Here is a 17,072-nt window from a genome sequence, read left to right on the forward strand (position 1 = left end):
ATACTATACGGTTCTATGATTGCAACTAATTGAAGCAAACAGTAGGATGCTGACTTCAAATCCTGTAATATTCCATTGTAACTATGGATTTTTCTTGACTCTGGGCACTTTGTAGGGATTCCTGGGCATTTCTCTGCTTGTCAGGCTTAGTGTGACTTGATGTTCTTCATCTTATTTAGGTTTTGTCACTGTTAACCAGGAAAGGTTGCCTCAAAGCATACAAGTGTGTTAGTCTGAAGGCCGGCTCAAAAATAAGACTAAAATCTTTCCTCATTGAAGGTACTGAAGGCTGGATGTGGCTCTGGGCAGCCTGGTCTAGTGGTTGGCAACCTGCCCACAGCAGGGGGGTTGTAACTAGATCATCTTTGAGGTCCTTTTCAATCCAGGCCATTGTATTCAGACTCGTAACTGTTTTCTTCACTCTGACCAAGATCTTACCTCCAGAATGCGACCTTCGGGGAGCAAAATCAAGGTTGCCCACTGCAAACTGGAGCACTGACAAAGTCAGGACCGTGAAACATCATTTAAAAAGAAGAAGTGGATGAGAAAGCAGAAAATAAGCTTGGGGTGACTTTTGCTTGTCATCTCCTTGCTGGGTGGTCTGTCTGTCAGTCTCAGGGCAGAACAGCACTCCAGAAGGACATGTAGGCTCTATGCTGAAATGACCTGTTCCTGTGATCACCTATTCCTGTGATTTTGACCAAGTTGAAAACACAAATACAGAACAAAGACCTAACCAAAGTAATGAAATTCTGTTTCAGAACACTAATTCTGTGTGATCCAAACTCGTCTGGAGATCTTCCCTTACAATAAAGAACGAAGCCCAGTGCTCAAAATGCCCCAGCCTGCTCCCTCACTCCCATGTGCGTGTGAGTGCGTATGCACACAGAAGGTAGTACATGTACATGCTTTTTGGTTAGTCTTCATTTCTTTGGTTCCAGATTTAACCGAAAGTGGAAGGGCTGAAATAACATAAGAAGGGTTGAACATATGATATTTCCTGCTGCTCAGCTAAACACAAGAATTGCCAACAATCTTCCAAGGTAGCTTGTTTCTTTTACATTTTTTTCTCCCAGTTCTGCAGACTTGAGAAGGTCAATTACTTTTGAGAAGCATTTGACTTTGGCAACGCTCATGGAAAGTGAACTAGAATTATGACCTTTTGGAGGTTTGCCCATCGCTGTCCCATCCTGTCCTTTAGGAATTAAGGGCTGCATGTTAAGCTCCAGCCGTCGGTTTAATAGGTGTGAATTTGCATCTGTACACCTCTAAGACGTTGCTACTATTTACATGAGAATTTCTTATTAGATATCCATTTAATTGTGCTCACAGATCAAGGGATCACCGCTATTTGTATCACAGAAATACACACTCAGGTATTTCCAGGAGGAAAATGATGCCCAAACGAGTGACCCCGGATTCAAACTGAGCAGAGAAAACAGAGCTCTAAGATCATGTACTAAAGTTAGTGTGTGGTGACTACAGCCTATCTGGAATGCATACTATAGTAGTTATATCATGTTAGGCAGATTTTTCTTCTTTTTTTTTTTTTCTTTTTTTTTTTTTCTTTTTCAGCAGGATGTTTCCTAGAAAGCAAAAATATCTCTGCGGTTTGTGTATGGGTTTGGAACTTATATGCAAGTATGGAGAGGGGAATTTGAGGCCTGAAATAGTCGTGATTAGAGAGGACCCGGATCCCTTTTAAAAGGGACAGCATAACAGAGGCATAGTGAGCTCTGCTCTGCCTGCTGATACTGCACGCTGTTCTGTACTGCATCTGCAGCTTTCCTGTAGGGGTGGTAGGTCCTTTGGTTGCTTCTATGAGTATAGGAAAGATGCAGTCATATGGGAAAGCCAGATGCCGTAAGACATTTGAGTCTGGATTAGATCTAAGATACTTTTGCAATAAGAGATTTAATTCTCACAGAGGCCAAGATCTCGCATGGTATAAATCAGTGCAAATGCACTGGAACCACTGAGTTCTGTGCTCACAAAGTGTCTGCCCAAGAATGTTCTCAAAATCCAATTAAATAACTAGAACTGTTTCATGTGGAAATGCCCCTCAATTACAAAGACATGTCTAAGCTATCATGATGTGATTTTTACAGTCTCCTTGCAGGGTGCCCTAGTTTGCATTCATGGAATTTTTTGTTTTCGTTTTGTTTTTGTAATATTGTGGATATTGGCCATCTGTCTGATCCCGGAAAGGTTGTAAGGTTGTTCCTGCTCCCCAGGTTCTCTTCCCTCTCACTCATTGATCATAACGTTTGATTTAGGTGCCACTAGATTTCCTTCTTTGTTCTCCAGCCCTAACCTGCCCCCTACAAACACACACGCATTGTGCAATGGTGTAAAAGCTCTTCTCTCTGCAGCTGGGAGTAGTAACAGCTCAGCTGGTTCCAGCACTGCCCTAAAGCTGCTGTAAAGGTCAGTGACTAGGGAATTCTAAAAAGCAAAACAAGCTGTGTTGTTGTCCCCCTTTCAGTTCTTGCTATGTATTTTGATCAGCACCACAAGCAGTCTCATGCGCAGACCTCCCCTGCTTGCCGCTGCGTTTTGCTGGCTGTGGTGAGGGCTCTGCAGGGCAGCACGTCGGGAGACTTTCCAGCACAGCTCCGGGCTCAGCCACTGCTGCAGCTGATTGACTTGCAGTGCTTGTCAGGCACAAAGCACATTTTGAAAGGAAATGCCATATTGAACTCCCAGTGAGCTGATGGGTATTGTGCGCGGTCATCTGATGGCACAGATGTGCCCCTAATAATCCTTCCAGGAGAGCGTTTCCTCCTGGGATGCTCTGGCCATCTGATCTGCTCTGAGGTATGCTGACCTATCTTGACCCAGTTTATGATCAATTCTCTCTGCTGTTTTCTGAAAGGAGACCAGAAATACCACTTTATCATTTAGATTGCTTGGAAGTTGTGGTAATTACGTATCTGTCCCTTCCATGGAAGACACTCTCTGTTTGCTCTCAAGCATTAACTCTTACAAATGGGAGGAAAGTCGCTCCATGTTAGCATGCTCAAAAGTAAATTTGTCAATAGAGCTTGATATCTAATCAGTGTGTGGCTAATAGCACAGAAGGGAGGAGGAGACCTGGAAGCAGAGGTAGCGGATGTTGCTGGGGACAGTTCCCTGGCATGCCATTGCATTTATGTCCTTTTTGTAGGTTTTGTGTGATTCCAGTTCATTTCTACGTGCACCTGTGAAAGATGGAAAATGTTCACGCATGTCTCTTGATGTGTACCCATATGCTTTGCAATATGCGCTTGCAAAGGGGGAAAAAAAGATGAATTTCTCTAAAGGTGAACACACTGCCTGAGCTACAATGGGATGGTTAATTTGTAACCCAGTTCTGCTGATCAGTGAGTGCAGGTAAGCTTTGAAGCCAAGAAGTTTTCAGATTGCTTTCAGTTAAGCCAATAAACTGTTGAGGGTTTTCCATTCCCACTCTCTACTTGAAGTTGGGTTTTCATCAACACCTAACTGCTTTATTATCAGTGGGCCACAGTAGTGTGTCTGAAGCTGGCAGCCATCAACCTGATTCTTGTCCGGATCAAACGTGGAGAAAAGTCTTCCACATTCATGACATACACCATTGATTCTCTGAAGGAGCGTGGTGATGACTGCACTTGCAGTGGTATCCCAACAGAGACTGCCTGTGCCATCTTAATTACTATTCCCATGTGTGCTCTCATTGTGATCATCTCTAATAACATGGGCACATACAGGTTTTCCAACTTCATCCCAAAAAACTTGGTTGTTTCTGAGAACAAGGCAGGGGAAATAAATTATCCTTCAGGTATTAGAAAATTCTTATCCTCATTCTATGGAATGTGTTCCTATGCTACTGGGCTTTATAGAAGAGCCTAAAGTTTGACCCTTGTGAAGGATGTGCGTTTTCCATCCATCTAAAAGCCTGCCCAAATGTAGTTATTGGATTACAAGCAGCCACAGTTTGTTAACCAAGTACCAGTCTCCACTGGCTCTGCAGCTTTATTGTGAAATGCTTAGGCAGATCTAGATAAGAAGGCACCCTTCCTGCTAGTACTTGTTTATGCTGATCCTATATACAGAGCAGCCCTTGCAAAAGCAGCGCATGGTCCAAGGATGACCCTGTTACGATGCTGCCAGGCCTGGAGCTCACTCCTCTGTGCCACACGGTTATGCAGTGTTGTGTGTTCGCTTACACCTCAAAATCCCCCACAATCTAATAATTTCTCACCAACCCCAGCCTACCAGATCTGTTTGCAGTAAGCTCTTATATACTGTTAGCGGGTATATTCTCACAATGGGCTCAGCCAAGTGTCACTAACATGATTGTCCATGCCAGTGGCTGCTCGGCTGCAGCCTACATGATTTTCTTATCAGAAGGGAAGGATTTATGTGTGTTCATAGCTAACCAGCAACTACAAATTCATGTGTTGCTATTGCAGCCTTTCTCACCTCCCTGTTTTCAGGCTTCTTGTTGGGCATATGAGTGTCTGGGAATTTGAAAAATGGTACAGAAAATATGTGTAGTTCAGTGCTAAATGGCAATGATATTAATATTTTGATACTGAGAAGAGCCTTGTACCAAATTCTCAGCGTTAGATAGGCATGGCTGCATTAAGGCTCTGTATTTCTACAGAATGAAGATCTTGCCTTTCACGTCAAAGAATTCCATCCTTCTGTCTTGGATCTGAATCCTATTGCATAGCTTGGAAATGTTAATATCTTGTCTGAAATTAGTTGGATTGATAGCAGCGGCAGACATCCCCCTTTTCCTCACTTGGTACATTGCCACCTGAGCAAGTCTCAGGTGGTTTGCTTGAGACATTCCTGGGCTCAGGGGCTGACCTCAGGAGGCCTCTCAGCTGCATTGGAAATAGTATAGATAGAGATGTTGCCTTAAGTACTCCAGATTCTGAATTATTTAACTATCGTGGAAGGAAGCTGGGGGCTGGGAGAAGCATGGCAAAGGAAAGGAGAGATTATTTCCCCCCTTTGTAAAACTGTATTGGGTTCAACATCATACCATGAAATATCCAGTGCAGAACTCAAGAACTGCTCCAGTGGATCTTCGCTGACTTATCCAATTGCATGGAACATGGGGATACTTAACCCAAATCTGTCGGTTTTAATTATTTTCCTCTGGACAGATAAAAGCTTTCTATAGGTTCCTGTAGAATATTTGCTCTTTCAAGCGTTCCTCTGTGCTTTGATACTAAACGATTAAAGCATGCTAAAGAAAAAAAACAGCCCCAACCTTTAGCTCCCTGTTCTTGGGCCCCCTGACTGCGGCTTTGATTGTTGACCTAAATTCCCCTTTCATAACAGTCCTGTCACCTCTGGTTGTAGTCTCCCAGCAAAACAGGCACAGCCAACTTCCAGAAGTGCAGAGCACCGCTTTCTGCTCCGTGCGGCTGGGACGGCTCTGCAGTGCGCCCGAGGTGGTCAGCATCGAAGCAACCTCCTCCTTCCCCTTCCCCCAGCCTCAGCTCCTGGAAAGTAAAGCAAAACAAAGTCTCAGTTTTATTCCTTCCCATTGCTCAGCAAAGGGGGGAAGCTTTTTTTCTGCGTAGAGAAATAAATTCTTAGGTAATTCTATGGCTGGGCTGATTACCGGGAAGCATGCTGTTAGCAAGATGCAAGAGCTGGCACTGAAGGGGCCGAGGGAGGCCTGGAGTCTGTTATTGATAATGTTAAAACGAATTACAGCAGCTTGCACGGGCTGCTCTGGCCTCTTCTTTCAAACTCTGCCCACAGAGAGCTGCTTATGACTTGCAGCCTCAGCCTCTAGCTGTGAGTTCCCGACTCTGCGGCTCCTGACAGCTCCTGGGAGCTGTGTGCTCCTGTTGGCACCGCGAGGATGCAGTGCCCTGTGCCCAAAGCCAGATCTTCCCTCAGAGTTCAGCAGACAATGTTGCTCATTGGCCTCATGCTGCCCCATCCCATCCAGCACACGGGGCTCAACAGCACGGCTGTAAGTTTCCAGTGGGATCCTAAGAACAAACTAAGGTAGAAATCACCATAGAATCATAGAATGGCTTGGACTGGACCTCTAACCCATCCAGTCCCAACCTTTGCCATGGGCTGGGACCCCTCCCCAGCTCAGGCTGCCCTGGGCTCATCCACAGCCTTGGGCACATCCAGGGATGGGCACCCGCAGCTCTGAGCCTCACTGTCCTCTGAGTAAAGAAATTGTTTAATGCTTCCTTTAATGCTTGCTTAATGCTTCCTGAATGCGATCAGGTTTGACAAGCAGTTGTATTTGGGAGCAGCTGTGGCTTGGTAGCCAAAGAAGTGACATTTCACTTCAGAAATAAAGGGAGAAACTGTACTACTGGTTTTCCATGTTTGACTGTTGGCATTGGGCCTTCGGGGTTCAGTTTTCCAGCAGCACCCCCTATCTCGGTGCCTAGGAATTCACTTCTCCTACAAGGGACAGGTATCACGGGGCTGGAAGGAGCCCGGTGGGCCTTCCATACCCTGGATGAGCACAGGAACGTGGCATCGTGGTGTGTTCATGCGCTCCTCCAGAGCACTGACTCACGGCTTGTGGGGAGGGACGGTTACCAATGACTCTTACTGGAAAGCTGAACTTGTGCCTCTTCTTTTTTTAATAAAAGATAAATTTGGTTTTAATCCCTTGGGCTTCAGGAACAGGAGCTTTGCAGGGGAAGAAGTCCCTCAGACGAGGGGTTAGCAAGGCTGTCAGTGTTCTCTCAGCTACCGCTCCGTCCCTTTCTAGCAACTCAAGGCGAGCAGAAGTGGGGAAAACTGTTTGCTGCTGTATGAAACTTGTACATATTTTTTTAATCTAATTGCTGTGGGGAAAACAAACATCAGTTTTATTTCGCACCATTTCTTGGCTCAGGAACTTGAGGCACATTCGCCAAATTGTGGTTTTGCAGTCATTGGATTGAGTCTCATTTACCATGAGGCCTCTTTACACCGCTCTTGGTTTCTTGAGGGACACGAAGTAGCTAAAAATGTCCTCTGCGACGTTATTGTAAAGAATTCTCTGTGTAAATGAGCATCTACACTCTGTATGTTTTTCATGTAAATGTTGGTTGCGGTCACAGCTGAATTTTGAAATTCAGCGTGAGCCATTGTGAGGGGGTGATTTTGCTCAAAAACAGCCTTGTTTGGGGTAAAAGAGGCCTCTTCATGTTTAAAGTGTTCTTAATTATGTCTAAGAAATAACTCATGGCTATGGAACCTTTTACTAAATTGAAATAAATTGTGAAAACATCAAATTATTCAGTTTTCAGAAGTTCTGGCAATTATCTGACATGTCCCTCTTCCAATGGTTTTGCCCTTATTAGTTGTCACAGAAGAAGTAATAAATTCTTTTATTATGACATCCAAAGTCCCAGCTGAAATGAGTTTCATTGTGCTGGGGACAAAACGGAAAAGTGACACTCCCTTAGCCGGAGGAGTCGTAGTCTGAAGCCAAAAGTAAGTGAAGGAATGGGAAAGTAGGTACAGCATACAGGCAAAAGAGGGTCATAAAGAAATGGTACAGCTCTGCAAGTTATAGGGAGTGTGTTTCTCATCCCTATTCTTATTCTTTTTCCTTTCTTTTAAGAATAAAACAAGTCTTTCTGCTGAAGACATTGGGATCAATCCATCTTTTCATCAAGAGTTGAATGTCTGTAATAGTAAAAGTTTAAGAAAAGAATACTGGATTTGGCATATGGGTTCAGTAATGACCTTCGCCCTAAACTAGAAAATGTAAGGAACTGGAATAGTAGACTGTTCAGTTCAGCAGCTTTCATACTGGCATGTTCAGTGGTGTCCCTATTGTCACTGCTTTTTTTCTTTCTCTGCCCTCCTTTGGCTCCCTGTAAATCTCGAATTGGTGGCAGCTGTTTGAGCCAAACTCAAGACACGTTGCATCACATCAGGGTTTAAGTGCTCAAAGGCAAGGGAGGATTGCTACTACTCCGTAGTATTCCTCCAGCAGCTCCATCCGTTCAGCTGAGGTCAATCACTAGCATCATGCAGCACTTCAGAGAGAGGGGAAGATGTTCTTTAATCCTGGCCAGGAAACTGAATTTCCATTCCATGATAATTTATTCATTCTCTGGGGGAATATTTCCAGCCAGTTGGAACAGAAAGCCCCAAAAAGTCAACCTTGGCAGACCGCGTGGTGGACTTCAGCCCTCCACCTGACAGTGGGGATGTGGGGCACTTTGAGAACCAGGCACTGGGCTGCAGAGGTGGCGAAGATGGCATTCAGCGCAGCGCAGCGTGCTGACTGCTGCACCTGGGTCAGAACCCAGCAGGGCCTTGGGCCAGGCTGAGACCCACAGCTTCTCAGGGGTGTTTGTTAGGACTAGCCCACGTCTGCATCTCTGCTGCTTTCACCAGGTTGGTATTTGGTGGCAGGCAAAAACTCCATTACAAAATGTCTGACTGGTTCAAATGGCCTTGTTATAATAAAGAGAGACCGTGGCGTACCTATAAAAAGGTCTCCTTGTTAAGGGAGGTGGCTTTCTTTCATGCTGGGTTCCTTTTATATGATATGCTTTTACTCTTTTTCTTCACTATTTCCCACGCTGGAAAGAAAGATATTCAATAACAAAAAGTTATTGAAACAGAATGGACTCCCCTGAGAGTTTAATTTTGCAGAACTGGGTATATTTTGGAACATCCCATCTCTTCACCTTTGAGCCCTGGTTTACATGGATGCCATACCTCCATGCAGAGCGCATTCAGATGTTTCTTTGGGGCAGAGGGGAGAATCAATAGAAGTCACTGCCAGAAGAAGAGAGTCTCTCTTGTAATGCCCCCTCGCACCCAAGGACAACTGTTTCCATGCTTGCCCAGCTCTCAGGGACCTCTGCCTGCTATACTGGCAGGGCAACTTTTTAATAAAACATCATTTTTGGAACTTTTTTTTATGACTTACTCAGGAGAGGGACTTGACTTGCCAACTGTCTTCTTATTCATTGCAGTGTTATCCACCCACTACTGCTGGACAATACCTTCATTTGAGTTTTATAAAAATGCAGACCTTTATGGGCTGTCATACATCTCAAAAACGAGTGCCTTCTAAAAGTGTTTATTCCATTTAAAAAAACCTGAAGAAACCCTCAAAAAAAAGGAGATCCCTGACTCCAGAAGGTCATTGGTAGCTTTGGCTTTCATATCGTGAGTTTCTCAGGTAAACATCCATCCCAGCAAATGTCGGGAGTCTTTTGGCATATTTGTTTTTTCCTTTGCTGTTCCTCCTCCTCTCCTTTCCCGTGATCAGAAGTAGCAGCATAAACTAGAAGCTGGTCTCAGAAAGGTTTTGAACTGAGTGCGCCCTACAGATGAATAAACACATTACCTTCCGAACCCTGGGATCTCTCTTCCAAGGGAAACAGGAAAAGGGGGAGCTCAGAGTCCCTAGCAAAATACCAGCGTGCAGAAAAAAAGCCCTGTTTAAATTTTTTTAACTTTCCCATCAGAAGCCTTTTTTGGAGGGGGGGGTGGGAAGGGGGAGGAGAAGGGAAGGGTGTGAGGAGAGGGGGGAAGGTGGGTGCTGGGAGAGGGGAGGAAAAATACAGTGAATGCTCCTGTAACCTTTGCTCTGTTGATACTAGACAAGACTGCACTGTTAATGAGTGATTGTTAACAGATGGCTGTTGAGCAACTTAGTCAGAAGCAGAAGATGTTATTTGGTTGTAGTGCTGGGAGGGTTAGGGTGCAGAGGTGAGGTAAGGGGATATTTAGTCTTTTCATGAGGACTGAACTGTCAGAGATTTATGATTTTTGGTTAGGTTTTTGGAAGTGAAGGCTTGGGGGAAGGAGTTTCTGTGCGCTGGCAGAGGAAGGCCATTGGTGCTGAAGGCTCTAATGATTATTTTTGCAGTCAAAGGGTCTCACCGCAGCCTGTGGCCTTTGAGAACTGAAAGATGGAAATATACATCTTTAACTTGCCAGCTCTCATGTCCCAGGCTGGGAGGAACGAGGTTCTTTCCATCTCTTGTTGGTGAGGATGTATTGAGAGAACTTAAGGTGTGGAACTGCACTTTGTATATGACATAAATTATTCATGGACACCACTGTGTACCTTTTTTGTGCTGGGTTTTTTTTTTTTTCATGGGTATGAGTTTGAAGGCTGCCTGAAAATGTTACACTTGCTCTCAGCAAATTTTGGGTATTTGATCATACCAAGATTATTCCAAACTGTGCTGTTAGTTGGATTTCGTATCTACCTGCCCCTGGCCCTTGCTAGTTAAAGGGTTCAGGGGTGTGAGATATGAGTCAGACCGACAAGGATCGCTTCTCAAGAGCATTCTTGTTTTCAGCCGGTGATGTATGGCTTGAATGAAGACAAGACCAAATGCACAGTACAACTTCCTACTGATAGGAATTTGCAAACAGTGTTTGTCTTCGGTCAGAAAAGGGGAATCCCACTCATACATGCCACTGGCAAATCTTTAATAGCGAATCTTAACATGACCTCCCACAGCTGTGTGCCGGATGATTTAATGTCTTTCTTGTACACTAACTTTCTAACGTGTATAGATGAACGTGTGTTTATACATATCTAGGGAGAGATTTATACAATATGAAGACTAATTGCTTTATTTGCTCTGTCATCCTTATTTATCCGTATTTCTCTTTTGGGGGCACGTAGGACTGTATGACAAATGTTCTTACACCTCCCGTGACCGAGGATGGGTCCTGGGGATTAACACCGTCAGTGACCAGGGGAATAGAGACCCCCGCTATTTCTTCTCTCTGAAGACAGACCGTGCTCGCAAAGTGACCACCATTGCAGCACATCGCAGCTACCTCCCCAACCAGTGGGTTCACCTGGCTGCCACGTACGACGGGCACCTGATGAAACTCTACGTCAATGGTGCCCAGGTAGCCACAAGCGGAGAGCAGGTGGGCAGCATCTTCAGTCTTCTGACATTGAAGTGCAAGGTGCTCATGGTTGGAGGAAATGCCCTGAACCAGAACTATCGGGGTTATGTGGAGCACTTCAGCCTCTGGAGGACAGCCAGGTCTCAGAAGGAGATCTTGTTGGACATGGGCCAGGCGATTCACAGACAAGACATGCCTCTACCTCAGCTAGTTCTTCAAGACAGTTTACTGAATGTGAAAAACACCTGGTCTCCCATGAAGGATGGCAGCAGTCCTCAGAGCAAGTCCAGCTACCATCACGGCTATTTGCTGGATACCAGCCTAGAGCCTCCTCTCTGTGGACAGACAGTCTGTGACAACACGGACGTCATTGCCAGCTACAACAAACTCCCCAGCTTCCGCCGTAACAAGATCGTTCGCTACCGTGTGGTAAATCTCTACGACGACAAACACCAGAACCCCACAGTCAGCCAGCAGCAGATCGAGTTCCAGCACCAGCATTTAAACGAGGCTTTCAGCCGCTACAACATCACCTGGGAGCTGGAGGTGCTGGAGGTGAAGAACTCATCCCTTCGGCACCGACTCATCCTGGCCAACTGTGATATCAGCAAGATCGGGGACGAGAACTGCGATCCCGAGTGCAACCACACCCTGACCGGGTATGACGGAGGAGACTGCCGGCATGTACGCCACACACTGTTCAACAAGAAGAAGCAGAACGGAGTGTGTGACATGGATTGCAATTACGAGAGGTACAACTTTGATGGTGGGGAGTGCTGCAACCCGGAGATAACAGAAGTCACCAAGACGTGCTTTGACCCATATTCTCCATACAGGTAGGCGATTTTTTCAACGAGCTTTTTCCATTCATATTAATGAGCATCTGTCTAGGTATTGATCAGCCTGCTGGCTGCTGAACCGTTGTGTTATCGACGTTATGAGTTGGGTGTTTTTAATGCATTTATTTTTTTCTTGGTATTTGGCTGACATTGCAATTACTTGAGTGCAATCTCAGTAATGGTCTCAACTGTGTATTACCATTGAAATCTTAACAATGTTGGAAGACCCATTAGCTGTTGGTTCTGAACAGTATGTTGTAGCAATGCCTAGCTCACTTTGACCACAGACTAGATTAGATGCCGTAGGAAGCTCATATGGTTTCAGTCACTGTCCCTGGGAATGTTCAAGAAATGTTCAGATGTTGTATTAAGGGACATGGTTTAGGGGGGAAGCATTGGTGGCAGGTGAGTGGTTGGACTGGATGATCTTCGAGGTCTTTTCCAACCTCAGTGATTCTATAATTGTGTGATTCATGTGTATTTACAGAGTGAAGAGCCCTACAAGGCATGTAACATAAATATTCCCAAGTAGTCTTAAATTTCATAGGATGCCTTTGAAGATGGGCAGGTTATTCTATGTTCTTAAAGCTGTGAAAGTGCAGATTACTGTAAGAACTGCTGTAAGGGGCTGCTGAGTCTGTGAGTTATGAGGAGGGAAGTAGGTACTCGGTTCTTGGGAGCGTCGTTGCACATGGTGGGTGGGTAACTCAGCTCTCCATAAACATATGAAATCAGCAGTAATGCCACCTTCCTACAGATAAGGGAGCAGCTTTCTGTGGATGGATATGAGCTTATAAAACCTGAGATTCTCAGCTACAGCTTCCTCATGTTGTAGTTTAAAGGGGGCATTCCTGAGTTACTTGCATCAGTCGAGCACCGCATAGCTAGAGTTATTCCAACTGCTTTTTCGTCACTTTCAGACAAGAATTAGTGTGTTTGGTTAGAAGAAAAGTTTCTTGTTGGTGAGCTAGTGATGTAAATGCACAGGAGATGGAGGTGAAGGATAAAATTCTGTTGTCTGTATCCCATGTTACTGTTTTCAAGGGCAGTTCATGGAGTCACGGTGAAAAGCCTTAAGACAGAACACCCTGTGTCGTCAACACTGAAGTTCAGGTTAAGAAGGAAAGTATGAGCTGTTCTGGAGTTCTAATTATATCAATTCAGGCTATATTTGTAATTTCCTTAGTAGAGAGAAGTTTTTAAACAACATTATCATCTCAATTGGAGCTTAAAATACACATAATTAAGCTGCAAAGAAACTCTTCCATTCCTTTTTTTTCCTCCACTCTAGTGAGTTTTTTTTTTAAAAACATCCGTATAGCTCAGCTTGACTTCAGTCAGTTATCAGTGAACAAGGCTCAAATGGGAAGCTACTTTAAGCACTAATTATTGAAAATATAAAAAGAAAAAATGCCAGTCTTTTAATGCTGTTCAACTGGAGAGGAACACAACTGAGCAAATATCATCAAAGGCGTAATGCAAATGTGGTTGTTTTAACACTGTCGTTCTGAGAACTTGAGGTGTTAGTTATAACAGCTATGACAATTTTTAGAAAAATACATTATTTTTAATCTGATAGTACCCTTTTATCACTTGTACTGTGACCGGCATAATATCCATGCAAAATGAAACAAGAAATGCCTCTCAAATTGTAGTTTTCAGATTTAAAGCTGTGTCTTAATGTTATTCTGACGCTCCTATTGTTTCTATTTCAAATGAAGTTTCTTTGCTGCACAGATTGTACTAGCACATGCCCAAGCTAGGAATTTAATTCCAAGATGTTCAGTTACCTTAAGACAGCATACTTGCTTCTCATATCTCATAACATATGTATGTTGTTTTTGGAGACAACCACCTTGCTTGGCTCGTCTGGAGGATTTGTGTGCAGCATCTATTCTCCAGTGACACACATCAGTCACTATTGGAGGCCTTGTAGTTCCTCTTCCACACCAAAGAACTCGAGCATATCTGTAGTCCATCTGCAGATTTGTTTGCAGTGTTTAGATTTATTTGGCTTTGCCTAGCAGTTGTAATGCAGCACTCACCATTGGCAGTGAGACCAAAGGCAGCAGAAGGCAGCCCTCTCTCTGGAGTCTTTTCCTGCTGGCTGAGCTCCTGCCCACACGGTGCTGGGTGCTCACAGTCGGTGTTCCACAACACAGCACTTAGAACTGTAGATTTGATCAGTGAACTTTGTTAAGATTGAACTCTGCTTGGAGTGTTTGAGCTAATGGGTACAGTTTTAGGGCAGCGGCTTTGTTAGCAAAGACTTCATTGACTAAAAGGGTGAAGACTCAAATCCAGTGTTTGGCTGAGGGCAGTCAGCACCATCCCCTGAGAGAGATTTTGGTGCCAATTAGTGACTCAGTCAAAATGCGTGACTTAGTTGGCACCATCTGGGCCCATTTTGCATCACCAGCCCCTCTTGTCAGCACTTTCACTGGCAGCCCTCAGTCCCCTGTACTGCAGGCCTTGCACTGCATCACTGAGGGCACCTCCGCAGTGCCGAGAGCTCTCGTCGAACTCCAGGTGTTTCCTCTGCCACAGTTCAGTCTAACAACAGCAGAAGAAAGAGAAATGAGCCCTTGGTTTGATACGGCTTCAAATAAAGTAAGATGGAACAGATGTTACCAATACAGAGTTCCCTGAGCTTTATGTTGTAGAGGCTCTTCAGCCTTCCTTGGTACTGGGAGTCTTGAGATGCTACCGGGTTTGTTCTTCCTGCATGCTCAATGTCAGCAGTTGTAGCCAGCTGTTCACCGTGCGGAGTTTATTCCTGAAATAATTCTGCTCGTTGGAACCAACCAGAAAGTGCTAATGTTTGATTAATGCTGTTATAAACAGGAACCCTCTTCAGTGCCTCTTCATCCCCAAAAGGAGGTGGATTCATTTCCTGTCTCTTTCCTTCTTGTGTCAGTCTCAGTGTGACCATCTCAGCCCCAGCCCTTCCAGCCTCCATCCTGGGATCTCCTAATGTTGCTGTGGATATCTGTACAAAAAAACTCTGTGTCTGCCTCTTGATGAGTTGTAACCCCAGATGCGATGGTACTGGAAAAATTGAGGCAACTCCAGTCTACATTGTAAGTTGCCTGTGATTTTTTTGGCACCTCGGACTAAGTTCTCAGGTGCTCTGATGGTGTCCTTCAGCCACTGATGTGGTACAGCTCAAGGGTGTTGTTTTTTTTTTTCTCCCAGCCTCTCCTTTTGACACCTATGCAAAATGTTTTCTTCGAAGAGCTGAGATTCTATGCCATATTCAGATAGTGGGGGATGTTGGGGATGGAAATTTAATCTGCAAAGATGTTTGCCAGAGGGACAGTTCAGAGGGACAGCGCTGATGGATGGGGCTCTGCTGCTCTGGGAGCTGCAGAGGAGAAAAGCTGTAAACACTGTTACCAACTAGATCATCTCTCCTCTTTATTAGCAGCCTGCAGGGCAAAAAACCCAACATGACTGGTTATCATTATTCACATAACAGGCTCTATCCGAGACATCTGCCTAACTTCTTTTCACTAATTTCATGAGAGTGGGACAGAATGTGTTTAGACCCAGCACAAGGTTTGCAAATACTCTTCAGCTTTTCTTTATTTCTGCAGTTCTGGAAAGACGAGAACATGCTAAGATCAGGCAGCCTGTCCCAGTACAAAAGGAAGGAGCAAGGATAGACGTAGTTGCCAGAGAGACACATTCCTAGTGTTGTTTGGGATACTGCTGGTTACAAAATAGGGAAGACTGAGCTCATGACACCTACTATGGCTCCTTTTCAAAAAACTTGAAACAAACAGCAAGGGATCATAGGAAATTATCCTCTGTAAGTGCCATTTGATGTGGTGAATTCTTGCACCATACTATGGTTAACTGAACCATTCCTTTTATGTAATATTGGGTTTTCACATCAGGCTTCACCACAGGATTGCATATACAGATAAGAAAGCCTCCCTCTGATGGCTTAGGAAAATACTGATGACATTCCTGAAACAGTGCAAGCTACTCCCTCGATTCAGACAATGCACTGAATACTTGTTGGAAATCTCTTCCAGAATAACTCACCATGGGGACAGTTTTTCTCAATATCCACATATGTGCCCTGAAGGCTCCTGTAGACCTTCTGTTCACCTCAAGGAGGGCAGAACACCTGCCTGCAAGCTCAGAGCAACATGGAGCTGAAGAGCTGGAGCCTGGTGCCCTGCTGGTCCCAACCCTTTCACTATCCCCTCCAACTCTTGGCCTGTGCAGCTTGGCCAAGCCCTGCATTGCATTTCACCAGCTCAACTCATAATTGAGGACATTTCCAGTCATACGTGAAACAGACTCTAAATACACATTTGAACCATTTGTAAAAACTTCTTCTGTGGTAGTTTTGAACTGCAGTAGCTGTGACAGAGCCTGAAGGACACAACGCACTGTGCCATGTGGGACACATGAGAAGCAGGAGGGGTTGGCTCATCCTCAGCCTAGCTCAGCCTCATGCAGGTAGCGAAGTGGCTGCACGTCAGGGTTTTTCCATGAAGTTTCTGAATAAGTCAACCTCTTAACTGCCTTTCTTTCTTTTGCATTGAAAATCCTTTCACGAGGCTTCTTTGCAAAATACGGATCAATTTACTTTGGGGGAAGGAGGCACACGCAGTGCCTTCTTCTAGGAGCTGGGAGAGTTGTAAGAAATACTCCTTGATTCCCAAGAATGAATTAATTTCCACCTAATCCAAAACACTGAAAAGAACAGAAGAAATTCATCAAAGCTGTTCATTTCAAGAAGCTTGAGGACTTAATCCCCTGCCTTGAAGAGGCCATTGTACAGCTCTTGACATCAGGGATTCTCGCACTCACTCAGATATCAGCAGAACTATAGCAAATATCTGAGTTTTTGTCTAGGGATTCAGTGCTAAATGTCCAGGTCTTTCCGAAGGGCTGTTTAGAAGGTGGAGAGATAATGCTCTCAAGGACAAAGTTGCTGTATCTTGGTAGTTTGCACCCAACAGCCAAGTCCCAACAGGAAATCCTCTGCTCTCTGTTTATTCTGTCCTCTATTCCAGATGTCAGGGATGTTAATCAGCTGGGAGGAATTGCATCTGTTCCCATGCTAGCAACTGACATTTATAAGTCTACTATTGAATTCTGATATAGTCAGGATTTCATTGCTAAAGAAACTATCCCTATGTATGCAATTGCACACTCTCAAATCATTAGGAGTTTGCTCTATTTAGATTGTCCCACAGTCATCTTTTCCAACAGTTTTTTTTCCAGAAGCATTTTTTCCTCAAGACTCATAGGACTCACGGTTTCTTTCATGGACATTATCCATTATGTAAAAAGATCACTGTCTGGTCAAACTGCAGGATGCTTGGAAAGGAGACAGCCTATAAAATCTATGGAGTAAACTATCAG

At 44.5% G+C, this 17,072-nt stretch overlaps 1 protein-coding gene across 1 annotated transcript in view; it reads left to right on the forward strand.

Annotated features, from left to right (window-relative positions):
• PAPPA (pappalysin 1) overlaps positions 1–17,072 on the forward strand; it is a gene marked incomplete at its 3' end in the record, with an annotated part of 167,341 nt that overhangs the window by 14,344 nt on the left and 135,925 nt on the right. Inside the window, exon 2 of the mRNA XM_079544568.1 lies at positions 10,616–11,684. Within this exon, the coding sequence (XP_079400694.1) occupies positions 10,616–11,684 (1,069 nt within the window). The remainder of the gene's footprint in view (positions 1–10,615; positions 11,685–17,072) is intronic.

This window comes from Tetrao urogallus (genome assembly GCF_951394365.1).
Source record: "Tetrao urogallus genome assembly, chromosome: 19".
Lineage (NCBI taxonomy): Eukaryota > Metazoa > Chordata > Aves > Galliformes > Phasianidae > Tetrao > Tetrao urogallus.